At 46.3% G+C, this 27,635-nt stretch overlaps 2 protein-coding genes across 8 annotated transcripts in view; one reads left to right on the top strand and one right to left on the bottom strand.

Moving 5' to 3' along the window:
• The window catches only part of Extl3 (exostosin like glycosyltransferase 3), an 89,801-nt gene extending 74,504 nt beyond the window's left edge, over positions 1 to 15,297 (top strand). For 4 of the 5 annotated variants that reach the window (XM_027390322.2, XM_027390321.2, XM_027390320.2 and 1 more), the window contains 5 exons: positions 2,456 to 2,583; positions 6,928 to 7,072; positions 9,461 to 9,589; positions 12,233 to 12,325; positions 12,478 to 15,297. In XM_027390322.2, the coding sequence (XP_027246123.1) occupies positions 2,456 to 2,583; positions 6,928 to 7,072; positions 9,461 to 9,589; positions 12,233 to 12,325; positions 12,478 to 12,687 (705 nt within the window). In that variant the 3' untranslated portion in view covers positions 12,688 to 15,297. The remainder of the gene's footprint in view (positions 1 to 2,455; positions 2,584 to 6,927; positions 7,073 to 9,460; positions 9,590 to 12,232; positions 12,326 to 12,477) is intronic. The other variant, XM_027390324.2, reaches the window with a different exon arrangement.
• A 7,912-nt stretch (positions 15,298 to 23,209) lies between these two features.
• Ints9 (integrator complex subunit 9) overlaps positions 23,210 to 27,635 on the bottom strand; it is a 94,070-nt gene continuing 89,644 nt past the window's right edge. For 2 of the 3 annotated variants that reach the window (XM_027390325.2, XM_027390327.2), the window contains 3 exons: positions 26,179 to 26,277; positions 25,286 to 25,423; positions 23,210 to 23,779 (listed from right to left, as the gene is read on the bottom strand). In XM_027390325.2, the coding sequence (XP_027246126.1) occupies positions 23,603 to 23,779; positions 25,286 to 25,423; positions 26,179 to 26,277 (414 nt within the window). In that variant the 3' untranslated portion in view covers positions 23,210 to 23,602. The remainder of the gene's footprint in view (positions 23,780 to 25,285; positions 25,424 to 26,178; positions 26,278 to 27,635) is intronic. The other variant, XM_027390326.2, reaches the window with a different exon arrangement.

The raw sequence follows: 27,635 nt of genomic DNA, 5'->3' as shown, positions 1-27,635 counted from the left end.
GTTCTGTTACCACTGAATCTGAGCTTAGGAGACCACTGGCTACAAACCAGGCTGTTTTTTTTGTTTTGTTTTTTGTTTTTTTTTTTTTTTTTGCAGTTAAATATGCTTGGGGCTAGTCAATTTCTGAGTCTGTTACTGGGTTCTGATATCTGGAGTAGTGTTGTTTTGATCCTTCTTGGTGTTGATGAGGCTGGAGCACCTGTGGAGATGTGGCCTGTGTAAAGCAGCACTCCAACTAATCTGTCACTTCACATATGTTTGTAATTGACGGCATTTTCTGTGATGGAACAGGAATTAATGATATATTTTCCACCGTGGCTTTAGTTTGAAGACATTTGTAAAGTTAGCAGTTTAGGGGGCTGGAGAGATGGCTTAGAGGTTAAGAGTACTGGCTGCTCTTCCAGAGGTCTGAGTTCAATTCCCAGCAACCACATGGTGGCTCACAACCATCTGTAATGAGATCTGGTGCCCTCTTCTAGCATGCAGACATACATGGAGGCAGAACCTTGTATATATAACAAATAAATAAAATCTTAAAAAAAAAAAGTTAGCAGTTTAGCAGACCAGGGGTTGAGACATTGAAGAGCAGGGGCTTCAGCCAATCCCAACTCAACAACCATCTCCAAAATCAGGCAGATGTGCAAAGCAGTCTTCTCTACATAACTGACAGCAGCACCCAACAGAAATACCTTAACATCCCTCCCCTCAGGTAACAGTGCACCTTCAGCGGAGCTGGGAGCAAGTCACAGTGACATCACTGTTGGCACTGTGATAACTCCCTTATTTATAGTATTGCAGTAGTTACTTTTCTTTTGCCATGATAGAAGAGTATGGCCAAGGCAGCTTCTAGAATGAAGAGTTTATTTGGGCTTATGTCTTTCATGGCAGGGAAACAAGACAGGAGCAGGCATGGCAGCTGGGGAGAAGCTGAGCGATCACATACTGGTCCACAAGCAGGGAGTAAACTCAAAATGACTCAAGTCTAAACGTGTGTGTGTGTGTGTGTGTGTGTGTGTGTGTGTGTGTGTGTGTGTGTGTGTGTTTTGTGTGGTTTCTCAAGACAGGGTTTCTCTGTGTAACATCCTTGGCTGTCCTGGAATTTGCTTTATAGATCAGGCTGGCCTCAAACTCATAAGATCCACCTGCCTCTGCCTCCTGAGTGTTGGGATTATTATTTTTTAAATTTATTTAACTTTATTTTATGTGCATTGGGGTGAAGGTATCAGATCCACTGGAACTGGAGTTACAGACAGTTGTGAGCCACCATGTGGGTGCTGGGAATTGAACCTGGGTCCTCTGGAAGAACAGCCAGTGCTCTTAACCTCTGAGCCATCTCTCCAGCCCTGTGTGTTGAAATTAAAGGCGTGAGCCACCGTGCCCATCAAGTGTAAACTCTTAACTCATGTACCAGTGACACACTTCCTTGAGCCAAGCACACTGCCTAAATTTTTCAGACAGCCACCATCTGGGAACCAGACCTATGGGGACATCTCATTCAAACCACAAGTTCCTTAGTCCAACTAATGAGGAAGCATAATTTTACTCTGAGAAAGCAAAGAGGATGTCACAGGGACTCAGAAAGCCAGGGTGGTCATCTCACTTCCATCACCATATTCCCTGCACTAAGGATGACCTCCTCCTGACACTAAGTAGCAAGTGTATCCCAGGTCTAGAAGTCTACATAGCAGTGATCTCAGCCAAGTCTCCTGACTGAAAACATTTTCCCTCTGTCCTACCAAAGTTACACTCTGTCCTACCAAAGTTACACTCTGTCTGAAGACCCAGCACAGATGCCTCCCTGAGCATCAGAACAAATCAGCCCTGTGTGCATACACCTATGAAGAAAGAAAAAGCTTTTGTATTTATAGTAAACACTGGAGATAGTAGATGTTAGCACTGTGGGCTCCATAATAGCCTTTCTCAAAAGGTTTGTCTCCCAAAGACATCAGATTTGTGTGTGTGTGTGTGTGTGTGTGTGTGTGTGTGTGTGTGTGTGTGTGTGTGTGTTGGGGGGAGGGATCAGCCTCAGAAATACTTAGAAAGTATTTCTAAGAAGTATTTCTAAGAAGTACTCAGAAGTATTTCTAAGTGTCCTTTTAAAGTTTGTGAGCAATTGGGTAGATCTGAGCTCTAGGACTTGGACTCAGCTGTGCTCTGCTACTTTATGTTCTCTTGGGAAACATGTTTAGTCTCCTAGACTGTCTTCATTGTATAAAATAATCCTCAGTGATTGTTTCATGAGAAAGTCAATTTACAATGACTGATGTGATGGTTAGCGTGAGACCCTCTTATATGTCCTGAATGGGAGGCAGCTTCATTGAGAGGCACATTGCTAGATGTCACAAGCAAGTGGCAGGCCACCAGGCCAATTGTTGGTAAGATTGGAACTAAAGTCACTTTGAGAATTCTTTGATGTAGTATTGATTGTTTTGTGTGTTTTCCTCTTTCATTTCAGGTTGTCCGTACTGAGAAGAACAGTTTGAACAATCGATTCTTGCCCTGGAATGAGATCGAGACAGAGGCCATACTGTCCATCGATGACGACGCTCACCTCCGCCATGATGAAATCATGTTTGGGTTTCGGTGAGGGACAGATTTTCAAACACTTCAGTGTGAAAGTGATAAAGACCCATTTGAAATTCTCAGCTGACAGCAGAGGAGAAACTATGAGGCTGTCAGGTTATCGTGAGATGGGGCTGGTCCCTTGTCTTAGTGGTTTGGCTGACTTAACTTATCCTCTTCAGGACTGCTCTGATCCCAGGAGGTTCTTCCTCTGGGGCCAGAGAGAGATAGGAGTCTGTAACTAGCTGGGCCAGGGTTCCTTGCTTCTCCTGTACCTGAAGGCCTGTCATCCTTAAACCCAGCTGCCTCAGCTGAGAAAAGAGATGAGGAAATAGGTTTGTGTTGGAGGAGTGGGAACCAACTTCTAGATGATGGCAGGAACGAAGGACTGTTTATTGAGGAATGGGACAGTGCCAGAGCACTGGCCCCTGAGATGTAATTGGGGTAGAGCACAGGGGTCTAACAGGAAAAGGAAGGAGGAGGCAGTGGTAGCAGTAGCTGTGGTGGTGACACTAACATTTGGCAGTGAAGCACAGTGCCGTCCTGTGCCCGTCCATGCGCATGTCTGGACAGGAGTGTTTCTCTTGGTCCATACCCAGCTGTGGGGTTACTGGGTCAGAGGGTGGAGGCTTTGATGTTTTGAGGACCTGCTAAACTACTTTTCAGAGTAGCTGCACCATTTTGCATTCCAGCAGTTAGTGAGCATGCCACTTTACCTATATCCTTGTCAATGCATATATTTACTGAGTTTTCATTTTATGACTATCCTAAGTGGATGTGAAGTGGTGTAGTTCAAGATAGATTTGTGTGTGCACATGCAGATATGTCTGGAGGCCAGAAGTCAGCTTTGACTTTATGGACTGAACCATCTCCTCAGTTCCCCTTTACAGTTTTGATTTGTTTTCTCTAATGACTATCATGTTGAGTGTCTCTTCAAGTGTTTATAGATTAGTTGACCATTTGAATGCCTTTGCTGAAGAGATGTTGATTCAGATATTTTTCCCATTTTTGTTTGGATTGTGTATTGTCAGGGTTCTCCAGAGTAATATAACTTACTGAATGAATTCTCATATATAAAAAGGGGATTATTAGAGTGACTTACAGGCTCTGGTTGAGCTAGTCCAACATTGGCTACCTATCATCAGAAGGTCCAAGAATCCAGTAGCTCAGTCACGGTTCAGTATACACTGGAATCCCAAAGAAGTAGCCTCCACGCCAGTGAATGAATGGACTTGCTAGCAAGGAGACAGCAAGCAGGTAAAGAGCAAAACTTCCTTCTTCCATGTCCGTATATAGGCTTCCTGCAGAAGGCAGGATTAGAGGAGGGGTTTCCCAGCTCAAAAGATCCAGATTAAAGGTGTGTCTTCCCACCTCAGAGATTCAGATCAGAAGATCTTCCCTCTTCAAATTAAGCAAAAATCCCTCACAGGTGTGCCTCTCCACTTTTGGATTTTAGTTAATTCCAGATGTAATCAGGTTGACAGTCAAGAATGGCCACCACAGATTATTTATCTCTTTATTACTGAATTATCAGAGCTCCTTATTCTAGATGTAAGTGTATATACATTCCATGTCAGAGAGACGAGCAGAGTCTTCCACGAAGCAGGCTATCTTTGTACTTCCTTGTGGCATTCTTTGAAGCACAAAGTTTTAAATTTTGATGAATTCTAATTTGTCATTTTGTGTTTTTTAGTAGCATTTACAAAACCATTTTTATTGTAGTTTATCTTAGGCAGTTCACTTTAAGAAGCACAGGAAGGAAGGAGTCCACTGCCATGGAGTTCCTCTGTCTTCCATTCTGTCCTTTTGAAGCTGAGGCGCAGGTGACAGAAATAGCATCTTTTCTTCTGACAGAAGGTCTGCTGCCCACCACCCCCCCTTCTGTGGTGGATTACTGAAGCAAGTCTGTTGCTAACTGAGATTGAAAAAGGAACGTCCTGCTAACTGGGCTGTTGTCCATGGTAATTAACAGCTGTCGCTCTCCCTGTTATGAAAGGAGAAAAGCCTAGAAGAGCTCCAGGAATGGTCTTTGCCACTGCAGGTGTTGATGGTGGGAAATGGCTGTATTTTTGATTTTAAGGCCTGCTGAGGGGGCTAGGAGCTATGGATGTGACCATGATGTGTTCAGTCACTCCTAGGTTCTGTCCCAAGAATGACTGAGATAAAGGAGTCCCAGCTCTGAGAAGTTTGAATTCACAGAGGTGCTGAAGGTGCCAGCCTACTTTGTCAACTGTAGCTTTTGACCTTTTCTGAATGGTGAGAAAAATAGAGAATCCCTTTCAGTGTATCTCCTAGCAGCCATTCAAAATGTGGCGTTTAGCCTTCAAGAACTGAACTGGCACACTTTCTTTATAAATCCCAGCCAACGTCTGTAGGCAGGAAGGGGAAGACACACAGAGTGGAAGGCACACGCACCCAGCACAGTGTGCCTTGTTTAGGTTTTATTATCAATTTATATATTAGCTTATATCAGTCGTATGAAGCTAGGGACTTCATTGTGACATTTCTGTGCCTCCATAGGTTGTAATTTGCGTATTCATCCTTTATGCCCTTCTCTTCCTTTATCCCCATTTACTTTTAATTTCACGTCCTTTTCCCCTTAGTGTCTGCCCATGATAGAAAACATATTTGTCGTCCCAAGTCTAGCTTATTTCATATCACATGATGAACTTCAGTTCCATCCATGATCCTAAAAATGACATGATTTCATTATTTGTACCTGTGTCTGTGTGCCACACTGTCTTTATCTACTTATGAATGGACGGACACCTGGGGCCTCTGTAGACTGCCACAGTAAACCTGTCTCTGTAGGAAGCTGACTTGGATTCTTTTCAGTAAAGGTTGTACTTTAACTCCTGAGGGGCTCATGTGTGTCAGGGCCCTGCTTGTCCACACCTCCTCACTAGAATTTCTGTTTGTTTCCTTGATGACAGTCATTCTGACTGGGTAATGTAACCCTCAAGGTAATTTTGATTGCGTTGTCCTGATAATGAAGGGTGCTGAACAGTTTTCCATGTATTTATTGACCATTTGTACTTCTTATTTCCTTTGCTCATTTTTGTTGTTTAGATTTTTGAGGTCTTTATATTCTAACAATTGGTTCCCTGTTGGGTGTCCCTCTCTGTCTACACCCACTGCTTCGTTTGTGCGGAGCTTTTATACTGGAAGCAGAATCCCATGTTACAGTCAGAAGTATAAACAGAGGGGAGAGGGAGCCATTGTGTGGTCCACACACATGAAGAGCGTGGAGTCTGATTCATTTCCAGTGCAGGAGGGTTGGCAGGTCCTGGAGGCATATGTTGGTGATGGTGACCTAAGTTTTGTGTCTTTAATGCCACTGGATAGTATACCCTTAAAAAAAATTAAGATGGCATTTTGCCACAATAAAAATTCCATTGTTTTAAAAAAAGGAAACCTGTAAGGCCCTATTTTGTGGAGGAAGTTGTGAGTTGTCATCTGTTAGAACTGCAGCTCTCAGACTCTGTTTCAGGGATTGAAATGCCCTGAAGCAGCTCAGGAAAGCTCAGGCAGCTGCAGTCTCTGAGGCCTTTTAGTGGCTGCCAGCTCCTGGAACTGAAATGCGTTCAGCTCCAATTTCAGCCAGTGAAACTGTGAACTGATTGCATTTGTTTTGACTTAGCTATAGATTTGGGAATGATATAAAAGTTTCTCCTGGGCTCAGCAAGTAAAAGTGCTTGCCCACTAAGCCTAGTGACCTGAGTTTGCTCCCGGACCCCACATAAAAGTAGAGAGAACCAGAGCCACAAAGGTGTCCTCTGACCTCTACATGTACATCATGACCACATGCATGCACACATGTTTCTTCAGATTTTTCAAAGCTGGGCTCAGTTCTCTCATTTTTCTTGCATTTAACAGATGCCCCCATTTAATGGTCTGTGGACAGCATTACACATTGGATTTCTCTCTGGGCCCTGTTCAGTTTAGGGTTCTCCTCACCACAGTGGTTACCTGTAGCCTCTGAGTGCTTCTCACATGTGCCCTCTGGATCAGGAAGAACAGGAACTCAGGGTAGTGAAATTACATACATGTTCTGTGGAACTGATGTGTCATTTTATTAAAAACCTTTATAGAAATGAAAGAAACAGGAATTGCTGTCTCCTGATTCTTAGCAGATTGTCACCTTCTGGAGCTCCTTATCATGTGACCTTCCCACTAGACACTGGAGAAACACTTTTGGGGTGATAAACAGATTATTGATGACACTGTGTATGTAGTTTTTATCTGATTTGCTTGTCTGACTTTTTTTAAAAAGAAGGAAAAACCGAAATAAAGGAAAATGGAAAAAGTCTAAGGGTCAAAGCAGGCCAGATAAAAGTGCTCATTTTAAGTCTGTATATTTTCAAGTGTGTGGAGAGAGGCACGTGATCGTATTGTTGGTTTCCCTGGCCGGTACCATGCATGGGACATCCCTCACCAGTCCTGGCTCTACAACTCCAACTACTCCTGTGAGCTGTCCATGGTGCTGACAGGTGCTGCCTTCTTTCACAAGGTAAGAAAATGCTGGGTTGAGTGGTCTGTGCTTAGTAAGGGTGAGCTTGTGTGAGAATGAATGATGCCTTCATACAAGCCTTTCTGCTTATGTAGCTAAGTAGGAGGATCATAGGATTGAGGCTAGGCTAGGTTGTATAGTGAAACCCCATTTCAAGGCAAGAAAACAAAACAAAAACCATGCATACAGTAACTGAAAGTCAGGATCAGGAAGGACTGCCTGCGGACCATGAGGACTGCCTGTAGACCATTGGCTCTCTGTGGACAGCTGAGGGCACTAGTGCAGGCAGAAGAGGGCACCACTACTTCAGGCCGTTGGGCTCAGGTCATGTTGGTGATGGGTGCCACTTGTTATGTGAACCCACGAGAATCTGTTAAAGGGTCTCAAGAATTTATTTAGATATAAGATAGGGATAAACAGTCACTCATACAGAACATATTAGATGCTACCTTCTCTCCTGGGTGGTCAGAGCCCGGACAAGTAGCAGTGGTCTCCATCTCCCCTGGGCAGAATGGTAGGACATAGTAGCTGGATTGCAGTGACATCTAATCTGTTAACGGACTCTAGTGGGTTCACATAACACATAAGACCAAAAGACCTGTTGGCTATTGTTTACTTCCAGCATGGTCACCCCAGATGTGGCTCAGTCAGGCCAGAGCCTGGCACTCTTCTGGCTAAGACTGATTGCCACTGTGCAAGGTCCACCGTGGACCTCTGTCCAAGGGCTCTGCCACTTCTTCCCAGAGATGGTGCTTTACATGAGAGTTTGGACTCACTGAGTACCCACAGTGCAGGTGCCTTCAGCCATCATGCCTTTCCTGCACTGTTACCTCTCTTTTTTGATGCTTTTTTGCTCCTTTTTCTACATTTCTTCTGATCTGCAACATAACCGCTGGCCTCTTGTGGCTCCTGACTTCTTAATGGGTGTCTGGTCAGAGCTGCAGTGTGCTAGGATATATAAAGAACACAAAGTATGAAAGCAAGAATGAGAGAAATTATGAAGTGCCGTAAGGTTTTATGTTTACTTGTTGAAATGCAATTGTTTTAGATAAATGGGGTAAGTAAGGCAGTCTACTTTCATTCTTCCTTTTTTTTTTTTTTTTTTTTTTTTGAGATAGGGTCTCTTTACATAGCCTTGGCTGCCCTAGAACTCACTATATAGACCAGGGTGACCTTAACCTGAACTCAGGATCTGCCAGCCTCTGCCTTCCAAGTGCTGGAACTAGAGGCATGGGCCATCCCGCAACTGGCTTTTTTCTTTTGTGGTGCTGCTTGGGACCAAAGCTAAGCTGGAGTGTGCAAAGTGCCCTGCTGCTGAGTGACAGCTCCAGTTCTTTTTGAGTTTTAACAACATGTTTATAAGGACATATGCCACACAGGCTCATATTACATTTATTTATTTATTTATTTATTTATTTATTTGTTTTTGGAGACAGGGTTTCTCTGTGTAGCTTTGGAGCCTATCCTGGCACTCGCTCTGGAGACCAGGCTGGCCTCGAACTCACAGAGATCCGCCCACCTCTGCCTCCCGAGTGCTGGGATTAAAGGCATGCGCCACCAACGCCCAACTACATTTATTTTTTAGAAAACTTAAATTTTTTTTCTCCAGATGTGTGTGTGTGTGTCTGTGGGGGGTATGCATGTATGTATGTATGTATGTATGTATGTATGTATGTATGTATTGTATGATTCATTTGCATGTGTTTGGGCACATGTGTATGTATGTCTGGCTCAAGGCTGAAGTCAGGGATAATCTCTGATCATCTTCTACCTTATTCATTGAGCCAAGGTCTCAGTGAACCCCAGAGCTTGCAGATATGTCTGGTAGGCCATCACACCTACCTGGAATTAATGTGTGTTTTTGGGGTTCCAAACTCCAGTTCTTAACTTTTCAAAGCAAGCACTTTTAACCATTGAATTGTTACCCCAGCCCCTGTGTTATATGTTTTTTTTTTTTTTTTTGACTAATATTTCCCTTTTGAAGTCTTCAACTGGGCTCTGAAGAATTCCTGTTCTGAAGGTTGGCGGGTACTGTCCTAATTCAAGGGGCTTGGGTTTCATTCCCAGCACCACAGAATCCCTATTCTGAAATGAGCAAGTCACTTCCACTGCCCCTCACAGAATGCCTTTGCCAGCTCCTCTACCCATTGAACTGGCTCTTGTGAGGGCTTTTTTGGTAGACTGTGAAGATGCAAGCTGATACATGAGATGTTCTCACAGTGAAATCTGCATTGCAAGATGCTCATCATTCCTCGCTCTTGATCCCTAAATGTGTCCCCACTGTGACTACCTTCTGGGCACCTTCCCACATGACCCAACAGCCCCTCGAGCCAGTGGCTGAAATGGAAAGACCTTCTAACAGCATTACGATCCTCTCTCCCCTGACAGTATTATGCCTACCTGTATTCTTATGTGATGCCCCAGGCCATCCGAGATATGGTGGATGAGTACATCAACTGTGAGGATATTGCAATGAACTTCCTTGTCTCCCACATCACGCGGAAGCCCCCCATCAAGGTAGGCCCTGTTGCCTGTGGGAAGGTGTGTGTGTGCACACTTCATTCTTCTGGTTGGCCTTAATGCAGCTTGTGACAGGCCACACTCACAGACTTTCCTGTAAAGTGCACAAGGACACCCCTTACTTAATTGATGGTAGGGCTGTGAAGGACGGGGCCTTGCACTAAGGCCACTGGTTAGTGCTGAGGGAGTTGGGGCTTGTGGGGTGTGAGGGATAGGACAGCTTTACTCCCATCTTTCTTCCTTCACTTCTGAAGCAGGCTGTGGTTTCTGAGGGTCCATGCATTAACTGCTTTGTTACCAAAAGAAGTCACAGCTGTCTTCGTGTCAGCTTATGGTAGCTGCAGCAAATCACAGTAGTGCTGCTGGTCACTGCTCTGAAGTGGTGCTTACAGTTTTTGTCCCAGTTCAGTTCCCAGCATGCAAGTTGGGTGGCTCACAACCTCCTGTAACTCCAGTTCCAGGGAATCTGATGTCCTCTTCTGGACTCTGCAAGTACTGCACTCATGTGCACATAGCCATACATGACAGACACACATATGTACACATAATTAAAAGTAAAAATTTGAAGAATCCACTGCTTCAGTGAAAACAGTGGTTATGTGATACACATGTGTGACGTGAGTTTGTGGCTTCAGTGAGAGTTTGTAGAGGAGCAGGGGGTTAGTGGAGTAAAGAGGCCAGACTTGTGTGTCTACATGCGTACCCCAAACATTGCAGCTTACTCTTAAAATAGATGTTTTATTTAAAACATTTTGTCTAAAATATATGGATAAGAGGTGTGACATGATAGAAATGCCCACCCCTTCATTCCTCCATTCTCCTGTATAGACACTTGTAATTTTTTTTTTTTTTTTTAAAGCTGAGTGAGAGAGAAAGATGCCATGTGACAGGGTTTTTTTTTTTTATTTTTTATTAAGGGAAAGGGATTGTAAAAGGGGAAAGCTGAGGGGGGAAATCTGCCTCTGGGGATAGGAGGAGCGGGAGAGAGAGAGACAGAGAGAGACAGAGAGAGACAGAGAGAGACAGAGAGAGACAGAGAGACAGAGGGAGAGAGAGAAGGATGAGAGGAAGTCAGGGCCCTTTTAAAAGGGAACCTAGTGTATAGGCACAGGTGGTGCTGCCGCTGAGGGTGTGTCCTGTCAGGTCTCCAAGAGCAGGCCAGTACAGACGCCTGAGTACTCACAGACATGTTAGTGTGAACCTGCACTGATGCATCGTACACTGGAAGGTCTCCTTCTGCCCCGAGTTTTAGTCTGTCCTGTTTCTATTCCAGGACCAGGATTGCCTGTTCTGAACTTCCATGAATGTCCTTATACCTTTCTGTGTCTCTTAATCATATTGCTTACATAATTTTGTCTTCTTGTTTCCCATTCTGGGTTCTAATTCAGTGCCCTTCACTTGCTGATTTTTCTCCTCATGCTCATAGGTTGAATACTGTCTGGATGGTTTCTGAGTGTCTTTGGAAAGTTCCTTGTGCACACACATTCATCACAGCCACCCATCATCCTGTTGCCTCTGCGTTTGGTTTCTGCAGGTCCTTCCCTTGTGCTTGTTCCTGTGTACAAGTTGTTTGATGTGCATAGGGTTTTGCCCTTCCTCCCATGCCCAGGCTCACCGCCTGTCTGAGACCAGCTTAGGCTTCATAAGCATCTTGGGTGTGTAGGACTCACAAGTAGCTTAAATTCCTACCTCAGTCCCACATGAGATGTCCTCAGCTGTGACTAGAGGTGTGCCATTCCCCTTCTGATTAGAGCTGAGCTTGAGAAGAAAACCTTTGTCTACCATCTTTGTCAGTCTCCTCCACCCAGGTCTCATCTGCTGGGTCCCAGGCTCAGGTCTCTAGTAGAACTTTGTGCAGGATTACTGTCCTAGTTAATTTTCTATTGCTGTAAAGAGACACCATGAGGCAACTTTTTTTTTTTTTTTCAAGACAGGGTTTTTCTGCTGCCTTGGCTGTTCTAGAACTTGCTCTGTAGACCAGCCTGGCCTCAAACTCACAGAGATCCACTTGTTCTGCCTCCTGAGTGCTGGGATTAAACGTGTGTGCCACCACCACCCAGCCAACAGCAGCTCTTATAAAGGAAAATGTTTAAGTTTGGCTTACGGTTCCAGAAGTTTAGTCCATTATCATTATGGCAAGACATCATGGCAGCATGCAGGCAGACATGGTGCTGGAGAAGGAGCTGAGAGTTCTACATCTTGATCCACTGGCAACAGGAAGTGAACTGCCTACCACACTAGGCATAGCTTGGGCATATGTGAGACCTCAAAGCCTGCCCTGACAGTGACACAGCTCGTCTAACAAGGCCACACCTACTCCAACAAGGCCACACCTCCTAATAGTGCCACTCCCTATAGGCTAAGCATTTAAATACATGACTCCATGGGGCCATACCTGTTCAAACCACCAAGTACCTATGTCAGTGGTTGTGACACCATGTTACTTAAATTTTTCTAATTGTTGGAAATCTTAATGATATACTAACCCCTTTCTCATGTTTTAAACTGTAATTTTCTTAAATATCTTTTTAATTGCTAGGTAATATTATAGAATTATTTGTTTCTGTTTTGGTTAGTTTTCCAGTATTTTGCTATGGTGCTATAAATAACTGTGTACCAACATCTTGCTCTGCCACCTAGATAAATACTACATGGAGACTTGTTTGGACCAGTAACATTGGCCATATAAGACTTTGCTGTCTGTTAAATATGGTGACATGGAAAGACCCCTCTGTGAGTGTTTTGGATACATTCCTGCTGGGCTGCATGGCTATAGCCATTGGCTCAGCAGCTTCACTGTGGACATGGCCTTGGCTTGGCCACACTGTAAAGTTCTGTGAGCAGTCATGCTGTGTTCTCACTTGCTCTCTTTCTCCGGTTTCCAGGTGACGTCGAGGTGGACTTTCCGATGCCCAGGGTGCCCTCAGGCCCTGTCCCATGATGACTCTCACTTCCATGAGCGGCACAAATGTATCAACTTCTTTGTCAAGGTGTACGGCTATATGCCCCTCTTGTACACACAGTTCAGGGTGGACTCTGTGCTCTTCAAGACCCGCCTGCCCCATGACAAGACCAAGTGCTTCAAGTTCATTTAGAGCCTTGCCAGTTCTGAGGAGATGATGAGCAGAGTCAGAGTAGTCGCTCCCAAGGTTCCCAGGTGTTGAAGGACCTTGGGGACATTTGTGGGGCAGGGCCCAGACCCTTTGCTGGGGGAAGCAGCAGGAAGAGTGGAAAGGGGTAGCTGTCTTTATCTTGAAGTCAGCCACACTGGGCCCACAATCCTGGTCAACAGACTCAGGGCTTCTGCACAGGGCACTGACTGATAGTGAACACTGAGGACTGTGGGGACTCCGAGGAGAGTCACTAATTCATAAGCCTGGATGGCTGATTCATGGTTTTTAAATTCAATAACAACTATTATTATTTAAAGAGAGAGTTTTCACATTTGCCATTCAAGGCTTATTTATATGTGTGCATATATGTACACACATACGTGTATATACGTATATATGCACACACATATACATATATATATATATTTGGTGGGGTGGGGGTGCACCTGAAATTTCTGCCAATCTCTCCAAGGGAGGGACCTACCTGGCTATGTATTTAGTGGAGAGGGTCCTGACCCTTTGTTACGTGGACTGTCATTTGCAGTCCCACCTTCCCAGTGGCACTGGCTACAGAAATAAGCAGGATGGACTTGGCCTAGGCAAGATCTCCTGATCTACTCTGACCCCTTTTTGTTGCTTCAGGGATGCTGACACAGCTTCCCCTCCTGCTGGAGGCTGCGCAGTGGGGACTGCCGTGCTCCGGGCTTGAGGGCTGGTGTCAGGCAGCACTTACTTGTCATTGGGTTTATTGCTACTCTCCCGTACCATCGCGTGTTTGAGAGAGAATAAGGAAGCAAACAGTCAGGTAGGGATAAGGCCTGTACTGCCCAATGGCCTTTAGCTCACCCTCCTGTTGACACTGGTGCAGGGCACTGGTGGCAAGTTCCTATAGTACTTGTTTCACTAGCAGAGACAACAGGAAATTGGCAGGCTGGCAGGCCTCAGCAGGGAGCTTGTGTAGTATAGAACTAGCCTGTGTGTCCTTTGTAGTTCCCAGAGTCTCATAGCAAGGCACATGCCTTGGAATGGACAACTAGGTGAGCTCACCTTCCCACTTGCATCTGGACTCCATCCCATACCTATGGGGTTTAGACCCCTGATGCTGTGTTGGTTCTGGGATGTCCTAGAACCTGAAGACTGGGATCTGCTGGGAGAGTTCTAGTCTGGTCTTGGGAGTTAACACTCACCCTCCCCCCCCATTACCACTTTCCACACTCCCTGCTATGGTTCTGTTCCCAGGGCTGAAAGTGAAATAAGCTAATTTGGGGTATGGTGGCAGCAGGAAACTAGAAGCATTCTGTTGTGTCAGGGATTCAGTCTGTGACTTGTCGCTCATGCCCCACCTGGTTGAAATGGAACAGTGTTTCAAACAGCTGAACCAGAGCTCAGGGCTGTCCTGGTCATGCACTTGCCTTAAGCCAGTCCCGTCTTCCTAGGCCCTGACAGGAGTGCTGCTGCTTTGGTCCTCTCCTGCCTGCTGTCCTGACTTCTTCTCTGGAGATCCCTTCTGCTGTAGGGCTGGCATGGCCTCCGGGAGTGAGTCCCTCTGGCCAGCAGGACCAGGCTGCTACAGAGTGCCACTGGTGTCTTCTCGAACCTTACACCAAGGGCTGGCTGCCTGAGACATTTAGTCCTTGGCAACTCAGCAAAGGAGTCCAGACTCCTTACCCCAGCTTTCTGTCCTCTCACTGTTCCTTGTAGCAGTAGCCCTCTTCCCCCAGGGGAGCCAAAGAGTGTGGTGTTTTTTCCTAAATATGTGGCTGCTATTTTGTCGTATCTTTTTTTTTTTTTTACTTCCCAGTATTGGGGGTGGAAGCCAGAGCTGTGGGTGGGCATCCCGACAATTGCTCTGCCATGAGCCTCATCCCTATCTACCTTGTTTCTTTTATTATGAGAACTTGGAACTTGTAAATTGACACTATGGCACCCAATGAGAAAGTTGGTCTCTATGGCAGAACCCCTTTGTAGAGCACTGAAAGTTGTGGGTACTTATGGGTATCATTGGAATGTGTTTCAGGGATGGTGATGTCAGAGCATCCTATGGGGTAGCATCCCTGGATCTGGTGGGAACACTAACTGAAGGACCCTAGCAGCAAATATGCACAGTGATTGTATCTGAAGGACTCTCTGTGGCAAGAGGCAGAGAAAGCAGTTGGACACTGCTTGTCTTTTGGGTTGGGGAGCTAGGGGACATGCTTGCATGATGTTCCCGCTACAAGCATGGGGAGCCTGCCTGGTGTTTGAAGCAGGTCACTATGGGTCACTTCCTAGTGCAGCCTCCTAACACAGGGCACACCTGGCTACCTAGTCTTAGCTTCCAGGGCCAGGACAACTTTTTCAGTTGCTCTTTATCTTGAGGACAAGGGCCACCCACAGAGTGACAGTCCCCCAGGGTGCCTCAGGCCAGTGGACCACCTACAATGCTCCTATCTGGGGTGGCCTTGTTAGTGAGCATGGAGCTGGAGGGTGGGGCTGCCTGGGGCGGCTCTGGTAACATAATTTGTCCATCTGTCTGCCCTTTTCAAACCATGAGCACAAAGGTCTTACGTTGGATTTTTGTAAAAAATGAAATAAATGGAGACTTTAACTCAAGCTGTTTGGTGATTGGTTATTCTCAGCAGGGACAGAAGAGTTACCTGAGCCAGGGTGCCTGCCTGATCAGTGACCTCTACGTGGCCAGATGGGAGCACTCTGACTTCAGCCAGGTTGTCAAGAGCTTGTGTTATCGTAGGGGCCTCTGTGGTCTCCCTGACCATCGACTCACGGAAGTACCAAACAACTGGCACTAGGAATTTTGTCTAGTTCTAGGAGCAGGAGCAGTATCAACTAGCCATGCAGCACATCTTCCTTCTAGCAGTCTCCCCTTGTAAAAACAAGGTTTCTCTCTGTAGCCCTGGCTGGCCTCAAACTCACAGAGATCTGCCTGTCATTGCCTCCCAAATGCTGGGATTAAAGGTGTGTGCCATCACTGTCCAGCACATACTTTATTTGGGTTACAACAAAGTAAGCTTCCATGTGATTTTTTTTTTTTTTTTTGGTTTTTCGAGACAGGGTTTCTCTGTGTAGCTTTGGAGCCTATCCTGGCACTTGCTCTGTAGACCAGGCTGGCCTTGAACTCACAGAGATCTGCCTGCCTCTACCTCCCGAGTGCTTGCGCCACCAATGCCTGGCTGTGACTTTTTTTTTTAACCCTTTGCTTGAGTCACCAGTTTCCCTTCCTCCCCTCCCCACTGGCATGTACATCATTTAAGTATATTTCCTTTGGGATGTAATTGTGAAACCTCAACTTGGTGTGGTGCACACGCTTTTAATCCTAGAAAGCGGGAGGCAGAGGCAGGTGGACGTCTGCGAGTTCGAGGCCAGCCTGGTCATTTAAAGAGCAACTTCCAGGCCGAGCTATGCAGTGAGATCCTATCTCCAAATGTACACTTTATAAAAGGTGATCCCTTTTCTCTTACATTTCAGTAAACTAAAGAAAAATGCATTCACACATTATGGTGTGGAGCCTCAAAGTTGATGTTGGATGTTTTCCTTCATTGCTCTTTATCTTTTGATGAGGGGTCATTCACTGAAGCCAGAGCTCACTCTTATCTGAAGCAGCATCTCTGTCATCTTTTTTTTTCTGCTGCTCCTAAATTTTCCCATCTTTGCCTCCCATTCTGCCTTAGGAATGCTGGGATTACAGATACAAGCATGGCATCTGGCTTTTTATGTGGGTTCTGAGAATTGAACTCAGGCTCATCAGGCATGTGCAGCAAGAGCTTTTACACACTGAGGTATCTTGCGGGCCATAAATTCAATTTTTCTTAGAAATACGTGTTTATGCATGAGTGTTTATATATATATATAATATCATATGTGCATGTGTGTGCCTGGCCCCCTTGACGGTCAGAAGAGGACTTTTGATCCCCTGAGACTGGAGTTAACAGACGGTTGTGAGCTACCACATGGGTGCTGGGGATCAAACCTGTGTCCTCTGCAAGAGAAACAAATGATCTTAACCACTGAGTTTACTTTCCAGCCCTAGATTCAATTTAAGATCAGGTTGTCTCTTAACGAATACACTCTGGTCCATAGTCACTGACTCTGGTGTACAGCACTTCCTAACATTTCCCTGTCCTTTCCCTCCTTTTTGTTCCCTTCAGTGTCTGCAGTCCCTCTTGTTGTGGCTGACTGTGTATTCTCAGGTCTGTGGGCTCTGCAGTGACAACTGCTTTTTCACTTCTGAGAGGGGCAGGGTGCCCCTTATCCCAGTCAGTCCAGGGAAAGGTGGACCAGAGTCACTAAGCATCCCAAAAGCTACATTTTATTTCTGTTTGCATTACTTTGATTTTTCACTCTGGGTTTACTTTTGTTCTTTTTAGTTCCTGGAGGTAAACATTTAGGTCTGTTTTAGGCCTCCCTTTCCTATTACTGTTTAAGGACTTAATTAAAGTCATTTTTAAGCACAGCTCCTTTTTTTTGAGACGGGTTCTCGCTGCATTCATCTGAGCCTGCCTTTGCCACTTGTCATTTTCCGAGAACTTGTGTGTGTGTGCACATACACACAGACCAGAGATCACACTTGAGTGTTGTTCCTTACGAGCTTCTTTCTTCAGTCAGGGTCTCTCACTTGGGCCTTGGGGCTCAATTAGTCTGAGCTGTCTTGCCAGTTAGCCTAGGGACCCACTTATCTCTACCTCCCTTGTGCTGGGATGACAAGTACATGCAGACATACCCATATTTCCCCAAGTCCTCATGTCAAGCACTTTACAGACTGAAGTACCTCCCTAGCCCCTCGTTCAGACCAATTATTTGTAGTTCATTGGGGAATGAACTTTTTTTTAAAATTAAAATCTTTTTTTTAAAGATTTTATTTATTTATTATGTATACAGTTATCTGCATGCATGCTTGCACACTAGAAGAGGGCACCAGATCTCATTGCAGATGGTTGTGAGCCACCATGTGGTTGCTGGGAATTGAACTCAGGGCCTCTGGAAGAGCAGTAAGTGCTCTTAACCTCTGAGCCATCTCTCCAGCCCCGGGGAATGAACTTTTTGACCCACACGTTAGCATGCTTAATTTCTGAATATTTGCAGGTTTCTAAAATGCACTGTAAAATTATTTTAATTCTACTCTGGTGAATGTTGCCTAGATGATTTTAAATGTAGAAAGACTTGCTCTATCGCCTGGCACATGGTCTCCATAATAAAAATCCCACATGCTGAATACAAATACCACAAGTCTTGCTGAAGACTGTGTGGCCTGCAGCTGGAGTGCAGCACCCCTGTGCCCAATAGGTGCAACTTGGGTGAAAGCTGTCGAGTTCTATTTAGCTCATTTATAAATGCGCTGCTGTGGTTGTTTTTAATAACTAGTGTCATCAGATTTCCAGCTCTCTGGCCTGCCCCTGGGCACTGTTGATGGATAGCCATGATCATTTCTCTTTGATGTACCGTCACCCTCCAGTCTGTTTAGCTGGTGCACTGCTGTTCACATGTATAACCTCCCCAAGGCCAATTACTTTCATCCCGTTTTTAATGTGACTTGTCATCGTGTCATTTACCCTTTCCCAGCATCAGGAATCACAGATATCCAACAACACAGCACATGAACAGGAACTGATTTCTTTTTTTCTTTGGAATGTATCACAAAACTCAAACTTTGTGGGTCATGTGATCTCTCTAAATTGTAAACTTTTGTTCATGGCTAGTTTTAATTTGCAGGCAACTGATTAACCTCTTCCATTTTAGCAGTAAAGCCTCCATTGAATCAGGAAGTCGTTTTAGAGCAAAGATGAATGACAGCAAGTTTAACAGTGATGATATTTACGAAACTGACCAGCAGGAAGCCCAGCACTCAGCAGGCAGAGGCAAATGGATCTCTGAGTTCGAAGCCAGCCTGGTCTATAGAGTGAGTTCCAGGACTGCCCTGGCTACAATAGAGAAATCCTGTCTCAAAACCCAAAACAAAACAAAGTAGACTGGGTCTGTAATTCTTTAAAGAAGTTACATATGTTTACTTAAAGTGGGAGGATGCATACCACACTCACATGTGGAGGTCAGAGGTCAGCTTTCAGGACCTGGTTTCCTCCTTCCACCACGGGCTTCCCTAATGCAGTCCTTAGGCTTGGCAAGTCTTTAGTCTCTGTCTTCACATCCATCAGGCCTTCAGATGCTCCCTGGAGGTCTTCGGAATGTGTTCCTTTTTGCCCTGGAGTTCAGGGAACTTTGTCTCTGCTGAGCTGAAGTTAGCAGAGAAAGTGCAGTGCACAAAATCTAGCAGCAGCAGGAGCTTGACCAGGGCTCACTGGTGACTGGGGGGAGGTACAGGTTGGGAGGGTCATTATTTTCAAAGTAAAAGCACTGCAAATATATTTTAAATTATTATTATTTTTGAAAGATGGTCACATCTGGCAGTACAGGCGAGCCTGGAAAACACTACTAGGTACCCCAGGCTGTTCTGGAACTTGAGCAATCCTTTTGCCCCGGCCTCCTGAGTGTTGGGGTTGCAGGTGTGATCTACCCTTGGCTAGCAGCATTTTAGGTAGTAATATGTCCATTAGAAAGATTAGGTTGCTGTTCATTGTGGTGGATTCACAGTTGTGTATCAGGAAGACAACACAGTTAGGAATTAATACTGTGGTTACTAGAGTGTCAAGGAGTGAAATCATGTGAACATAGTAACTCAACCCCCACCCATGGCCTCTAATTCCTGTGAGACAAGCAGTGTGGCTGGTGCCAGATTGTTGTAGGAATTACCAGAGTTGTTGTATCTGGGGTAGACAATAGAATGATTAGTTTTCACTGTATCCAGGGTAAATATTAGAATGAATAGTTTTCACCTTATCCAGGGTAAACAGAGTGAACAGTTGTTTTCTAGAAGTACTTTGACCTTGGAGAATCTTTTTGGAAAACTGATTGTTTTCCTTGATTTGTAGAATTGTTTTCTGAAGGGGCATTGCAGCCTTATGACTTTGGTCACAAGCCGCCTCTGGCACACCCGAGGCTCTTGGCTTGTTGTGTATTGCAAATGCACACAGTAAAGGACTGAAGTCATGAGGGCATGTGAGGTTTTTCTTCAGAGGGACATACAGATTAGATATAGAACCTTGGTATGACAAACAACTATGTGTAACAATCAGTAAATAGGGTTCAGTTCATCAGAGGCTGGACCTTCCTGTTGCCACACAGGCCTTAAAATTTCATCTTGGAACGACCTCTTTCTTCAACTGACCCATGCAACACACAACACCCTAAAACCTAATGACAAGGCCTGGGTAAATGTTCAGACCCTGTGGTGCTAAGATGCATATGCTGAAATACACGTAAAACCATTTGACAGAGGACTGAAACTTCCGGGACACACGGAACTGTGCAGACTGTAGCGTAAAACCTTCAGGGATTTGAGCTCATGATCTGGCTGAAGCCCTCGGCACTAGCCATCTTTGGCCCTGTTATAGATTTTTTTTTTTTTTTTTTTTTTGAGACAGGGTTTCCCTGTGTAGCTTTGGAGCCTGTCCTGGCACACTCTTGTAGACCAAGCTGGTCTCAAACTCAAGAGATCCGCCTGCCTCTGCCTCCCAAGTGCTGAGATTAAAGGTGTGCACCACCACTGCCTGGCTTGGCCCAGTTCTATATTGCCTATCATTTCCAGGTTCAGCTGTGTCCTCCTCCAGAACAAGGGTTGGTTACTTTTACTCTAGCCAAGGTTCAAAATAACGCACCAATGTTATCATCCCACTGTGGAGAGCCTGAAAACAGGTACCACTTACCTCCTATAGGGAGCAGCCTGTTCTGGTGTCTGTAGGGAGGGAGAAGCAGCCTGTGTCATTACTAGTTTGCTAAGCTCTTCAGTGTGCCATCACCCAGTGAGGGTTCCTGTTGGTCCTTTAGTGTCATCTGGAAAAGTCAACTCCCGCCTTTCCAGTATATCAGGCTGTGGGCTGGAAGCTGTGGAATGAGATGAAGAGTAGTGTGCCCTTGCCTGAGAGGAATGGTCCGGGAGTCCTGTCCCCTTGGCAGGATGTAGAGGGCAGGAGCCATAAGCCGGCCATTTTTGGGGCACTCAAACTCTATTTCGGCTGTGAGATAAAGAGGATCTGGTCCTGGGAACTCTAGCTGAGGGGTGGGGCAGGACTCTGGTTAAGCCACAACGGACCCCGAGCCACAGAACTGTAAGGGAAGAAACATGCTATTTTGAAGCTGTGAGGTTTGGGGTCACTTGTCACAGCAGCGGATCCAGGCTTTAATCCTTTGGGGAAAGACATGTTAAAAGACAGACAGACATGGTGGTGAGGTAAGCCTGGGTTACTTACGTCTCAAGACAGGCAGACAGTGAGAGCTGCACAAGACCATGAAAACTAAGTGGGATCATTTACTCTAGCAAGGAACAATTTGTCATTCCAGTTGTGCACAGCACTGGAAGCACTGTCTAGCACTCCTGCTCCTGTGAAGGGGTACAGTGCGAGTGGATGGAGGGAAGACTAGAAGATAAGCAGTCACTGCTTCACAGTGGAGAGGTCCCATCACAGATGAGCAGTGGCTCTGTGACCTGGGCTGTGCCTGTGTATGAGGGAACCTGGAGCACCAGGCTCTCTCAACTCGGTGGGTTCCCTCTAAGGCTACAGAAAACAGAATTGACAAAAGCGGGTTCCTCATCGATACTCATTAGGCTTGGGTGGAGTTCTCGAGTGTCAGTGGATACCACTGCAGGCTGGGTTCCTGGGCCAGGGCCAGTCACAAGTGGCTTTCATTAGTTCTGTGGGTTGTACTAAGCAATCTACTGTGGCTTCCAAGTGTCTAACCCTTAGAGTTAGTCAACTGGCTCTCTCCCTATACCTGGGAGGACAGTGCCACACTTTCTGCTGGAAGAATGCGCTTTGCTTTGTCTTTATCTTCTGTGGCCAAGTGGGACTGATGACTTGTACCCTCTGTAACTTCTAAGTCATCCCACCTGCCAGGCATTAGTTGACTGTTTCTTGGCAATCAGTGCTTGGAGGACCAATGCCTTAAGCCCTCTGATACGACTTAAGTCAGGCTGACTTTCCCCAAGACACTTCTGGATGCACACCTGGTAGACAGTTTATTTAAATGTATGTTTGGGTCTTTGGAACTTTATCTTATAATGCATTTGCATTTTTCCAAGATGTTTAAAGTTCAGTTTGATCTCTCAGAAGTTTCCTGAGAAAGGTGATGTACCTACACAATCCTCCTGATAGCACCCAGCTTGCACAGCAAGCTCCCACATGGCCTCAGGTCTGAGTTACCACCCCAGGGCCCTCAGCAAAATGACCCATACCCTGTGCCCAAGGTGAAGATGGGAAAGTGAAATCCTTTCCTCCACCAATCAAGAGCTCACCCCAGATACACTTCTAGGAGAGCTGATCACAGCTCTTCACAGAGCCTGTGCCATTCCTTCTACAGCATTTTCTACAGCTTCCATGACACTAAAACCCCTTGTGACATCCAGCTTTAGTAGACCAGTTTTAGTTTTTCATTGTTGGGGCCTAACTCAGGGCCTCATTCATGCTAGGATATACCACTGAGCTGCGCCCCTAGCCCTCTTTAATTTTGAGACAGGAGCTCATTAAATTGCTTTGGCTGGCCTTGGACTTGTGATCTTTCCATCTGCAGAGTAATTGGGCACGCTGGCCTGCACCACCAGACCTGAGAGTTGGTAACTCTCAACTCTGCTTCCCACTGTGCTTCCATGTCCAAGGCATTTCCATTTACTTGCAAATCTGGTTTTCTTAGATATGGTCAGGGCCAGTGTTATTCAAAAGTAGCCATTGCTGTGACAGGTCCTTCTAAAGCCACCCTTCCTCCTGCAGTGTGGGCAGGGGCTGGAGAGCAGCTTGCCTGTCAGCCTGTGGGCCAGAGCAGCAGCTACAAGCCATGTGCCACCAAACTGGAGACACATTCTAAGAGATGCACATTGTTAGGTTGCTTTGCCAGAGTCATTACAGAAGGCTTCAGTGTTACTAGGCGACATGAGGTGGTCATTGAATTTTTGGATTGTACTGTTTAGGGGTCTCTTGACAAGGTTGTCACCTATTTGTGTAAGAAGTAGCTTTTCACAGAATTGAAATCTATCCAAATTCATAAATTCATTGTTGCTGCCTTTTTTTTTTTTTTTTTTTTTTTTTGAGACACGGTTTCTCTGTGTAGCCCCGACTGTCCTGGGACTCACTCTGTAGATCATGCTGGTCTTGAACTCAGGAGGCAGGTGGATCTGTGTTGGGACTAAGGGTATGTGGTACACGCCTAGCTTGTTTCAGCTTCTTGAGACAGGTTCTAATGAGTCAGGCTGTCCTTGAACTTGCTGTGTATCAGAGGATGACTTTGTACTCTCCAGCACTGGAATTATATTTGCTATTTTAAATATGTAAATGGGGCTGGGTTATGATTAAGGCAGAGGTGAGACAGATAGATGTGCTGTGGCATTTTCATTGTTGGGTGTAGTTTCAGATTCTTTCCCCCAGATATTAAACCATTTAGACTGTAGTTCAATAGAACAGGGCACTTCTATAAAAATAATATTTATTTTAGCAAAATGGGCCACAGAATAGAGCTAGATAGGTTCACTTTCTGATTTGGGGGACTGTCCTTTATTAGGTGTAGCCCTGTAGGCAGGTAAATCTGGCAGGTAAATCCAAGAGTTGCTCCCTTTGAATCCTGAAAACACAAGCCAGTCATATTTATACTTCCCTCAGGAAAGGACTCCTGTCATGCTGTCACTCCCTAGATGCTCAAGAGCTCAGAATGGAAAAGAATAGGACTAAAAAGTTCTTGGCTTCAGCAGTACAAGGAAGTCAGACTGGCAGGTCCTGGCCAGAGACACCTCTCCTCCCTAGCAGCCAGAGGGCACCAGCAGACTGTCCGAGGTGAGGGGTCTAAGAGTTCACGGATGCCCCACTCAGAACTTCTGTAGGAACCTGAGGACGAGGTCCCGCAATCGTACCCTCAGAGTCTCGTCATTGTCACAGATGATGTGAGTTGAATCTTCTTCAATCTGGATGAGTGTCTCGGCTTCCTGCAGCAGGACAATATGACCTTTGGCTGTGTCTTCCACCTTAATGTCACTGAAGCCATGCTGTTACAAAAGAAAAGAGGAGATGGCTACTCTGAAACAAGGCCTGACTGAGCACTTGAGACTGGCATTACTCTCAACACAGCTCTTTCAAACATCAGGGTCAGAATCCATCCACAGTTTCATATTTATAGACAGCCCCAGTCACCCCAAAATGCCAGGAAAACAGATGAATGGTCCCACCCTGTTTAGGGGAGTGTACAAGGGACTTGAGCACATCAAAACTCTGAGATTCGGGGGAAACACCAGGTTGTTGACCTTGGCATCTGCTCACGTCTGGTCTCCACTGTCCTGAGCCCTATGAAAGCTCTCCTTCTCACAGCAAGGTACCACTAACCTGGGGGTCTGGCAGTGTCTCTCCAGCCACCTTTACTACTAATTGTAGCACCTCCTTAGAAACCAGAACTACAGCTAAAGGAGAAAAAGTTGCCTGGATGGGACATAAAACAGGTGAAGAGCCCATTGCAGGGACTACCTGTCTTTGGTTGCAGACAATACCCACTTGGCTTTGGGAAGGAGGTGAGGTATGCAGGGCCCATGCGACCAAAGGCGCTTGTTCCTGGACAAGCCAGGCAGGAGAAAAAGGTAAGGTCACTGTGGAAAAGCAAGTTATTTTGAGGAATAGTTTAAAAAACTCATAGGGAGGAACCAGGAGTCCTGTCAGGCCACGAGGAGATGGGATCCTTGGCTCATCTGCAGGACTGTGGGAAGATCCGGAGAGGTTTGGGAAAATCAAAAGATGAAGAAGACCAAGCCTACTGAGACAGGAAGCCGTGCTTCTGAGACTTGAAAGAAGTTGGCAGCTGAGACAGTGTGGTTATTAATAGCTTGGTAGCAGAGTGTCCCTCCCTGCCATCATGTCCTGGAGCTAGCCCAGATCTCTAGAAGCATGTTCCATGCCATCTTCAGCCCATTTCCCTTTCTAGTAAGGGTGATAATGTGGAAACAATGACCATTACAATCCTGTGACTGAAGACAATTACAAAAATCTTTAAGGTAGTGTCCCCTACCTCACCCTGCTCCAGCACCAGTGCAGTCAAGAAACCTCCCCTTTCGGGGCTGGAGAGATGGCTTCATGGTTAAGGGCACTGGCTCAATTCCTAGCACCAATGGCAGCTCATAACTGTCTGTAACCTCCTTGGGCACCAGGCATGCACGTGGTGCATAGATAAAAATGCAGGCATAACACCTATACAAGCCCAGGGGATAGATGGCCACTGACTGACACAGGACTTGACAGTCCCCATCACACTTCTGACTGAATCACTGACCTACTGAGCCATGTTGATGCTGATGCTAGCCCTCCTGGACAGCAGTGGTCTTCCTGTGAAAAGCACTGCTCCAGTGAGGACGGCAGTCTGTAATGTAGCACACCTGTTTCTGGAGTTCTGCTCCCTCATCCTAGAATGAGGGTAAGGCAGGTGTTCTTTGGCTCAACCCATTTTGAGCCTCTCCTTGTTGTGTAACATTCTAGCATATCCTAGGAGCAGATCAGGCCACCAGGCTCACCTTTTCCAGGGTCTGCACAAACTGCTCTACTGGGATGGAGCCACTCAGCAGAGGCTTCAGCACTTTGCAGTCAGGAACGTCCTCACTCACCCGCTTCCTCTTCTTACTGCTGGGGGGCTGGGTGGGCCTGGGAGGGGGCTAGGACAGAATGAAAGTGTGCTTTCAGTGAGCACCTCTTCCCTGACGTTAGGTCATGACCCTGCTGGTCTGAAGTTGCCCGTAGCATGAAAAGCCAGGCTCATCACCTGGGTTCCATGTGGGTTAGTGCAAACAATGTTTACATCTCCAGGGATCCCACTGAATGCTGAGGAAGTCCCTCCTAATAAACACTGGCAGCCACGGCCATGCATAATGACTAAGAACACACTGTGCTATCTAGCAGGTAAAAGCTGGCTGTGCCACCAGACAGCTGTGGAAAACATGAGGACACTGAGCTCAGAGAATCCTGGACCTCAGGGCTCTATGAGGATTAGCCAGGAGAATGCACAGTGGCCCACAGGCAACACAGTTTAAGTGTGGAAGGAATTCTTCACAGGAGGCTACTGCCCACCCACGTATCAGTCTTCGGCCTTCCGGCTCTGCTGTGCTTGTGTTCCCAGGCCTCATAAGGGATGCGTGTTGTCTGTAGCTTTCAAGTCTCACCCTGCAATGCTCAGGTTTGGGGCTCAACAAGGAATGTGCCCATGGCAAGTTGGGGTAATGCTGCTACTTCCAGAGTGGTGCAATGGGACACTCCTTAGGATGGCTCGTGTGGTTTGAGGCATATGGCCAGGGGAAGAATTGGCTAAGAATTTGAAGTGCCTTCTTTGTTTCAAGAACACACATGTCTGACTGGGTGGCAGAGCTTTCCTGAGGGAAGGGGTATCTCCTAGGTTCCCATATACCCTCAGTACCTGAAGCACATGCTTGTTATCCTTCGTGTGCAGCACAGCCGAGACAGTTGCCAAGGAGATGCCAGGCTTGATCTCCATGGGCACCAGGGAGTCTGCCAGCTGAAAGCAAATACAGGGTTTCAGATGGGTTCCCTCTGAGAGGGAGGGGGGATTCCAGGGTGGATAGTGGCTGAGGGCCTACTGGAGCACAGCACTGAGCTCTGAGCATTCTTCTGTCCTGGTGGGAAAGGCCTCCAAGGGTGACCAATATATCTGTCTTAGATTTTACTTAGACTGTGGTAATCTAAAATGACCAGATAACTCATGGCATGAAATCAGGTACACACTCCCACAAGTCTCCTGCCAATCACAGTGATGAAAAGAGGGAGCTGTGGAAAAGGGTGGAGGTAGTGGACAAATGGTTCGAAGAGGGAGTGAGAACTGAGAGTGCCATGCAGCTTCAAAGCACCTTGCTTGGTGGCTCCAGGGTAATGCAGCAGGGAATATTAGGGCAGCTTCATGTCCTTGTGTGCTGGACTCCCCCAAATGGCAACATCTGCTGGGTGCATACACCTAAATGCCCCCCTCCCCTATGACATCATTCATAGGGCTTCAGGCAGTTCCCTGAAGTCTTCTCAGAGCTTACCAGATTCCTCAACACACACGCACGGCACAGATTCCTCCTACTCTGCCTTTGGCTCGCCCCTATACCTTCTCTAGGTGACCACTGTCACACAGGATAGGGGCTGTAGCAAAGGGACCGAGTGTTTTCCTGTTCCCTGGCGATCTGGTCTGCCAATGGCAGGACAAATGGCCCCTAATGTGGGATTGTGTTCAACGACCTGAGCTGGATGGGTGCCTTTTGCTGTTGTGTCTACAGTACACACACTGCAGTGAGCTCAGCCTGGCTATGTGCTGTGCTGTTCTCAGCTGTACAGATCTCTACGAAGTCAGGCTGCCTTCATTTAAAAACAAAAACAAATGTGCAAGATGCCATTACACAAGCATTGGCATTCAGTATCAGCTGGGAAGAGGAAGTAGCTAATACCATTTAAACATCAACAAACAAGATGTGAGGGCTTTCCCACAAAGTAAGGAAGCATGAGTGGAGTGTGAGCTGTGCCACACTGTGGTGCACTTACCCAACACCCGACTGTCTGGGCCCATCCTACACCTCCGCCCTGTGTGCCCCATAAGTGACTGTTCTCTGCACAGGTCAGGCTGGCATCACAGGGACCAAGTTGGTGAGAGATTCTCTGGGAAGTTGTAAGCTACCTCCAAGGCCTCAAGGTAGGGCTTCTTAAGAGAGGACAACTAACCAGTCACACCTCTGCCTTCATGAGAGTCAGCCAAGAGCCCTAAACCACCTCACCTTGGGTCAGCACTTCAAGAGGACAGCAAGTCCCCCCCCACCCCCCCACCCCCTGTAAGTGGGGTCTTCTATGATAACAGGCCCAAGGACTGACAGCTCACAGTAT

The sequence above is a fragment of the Cricetulus griseus genome (genome assembly GCF_003668045.3).
Source record: "Cricetulus griseus strain 17A/GY chromosome 1 unlocalized genomic scaffold, alternate assembly CriGri-PICRH-1.0 chr1_1, whole genome shotgun sequence".
NCBI classification, from domain to species: domain Eukaryota; kingdom Metazoa; phylum Chordata; class Mammalia; order Rodentia; family Cricetidae; genus Cricetulus; species Cricetulus griseus.
Note: the sequence above shows the minus strand (reverse complement) of the source record. Positions and strands in the feature narration are given on the sequence as shown.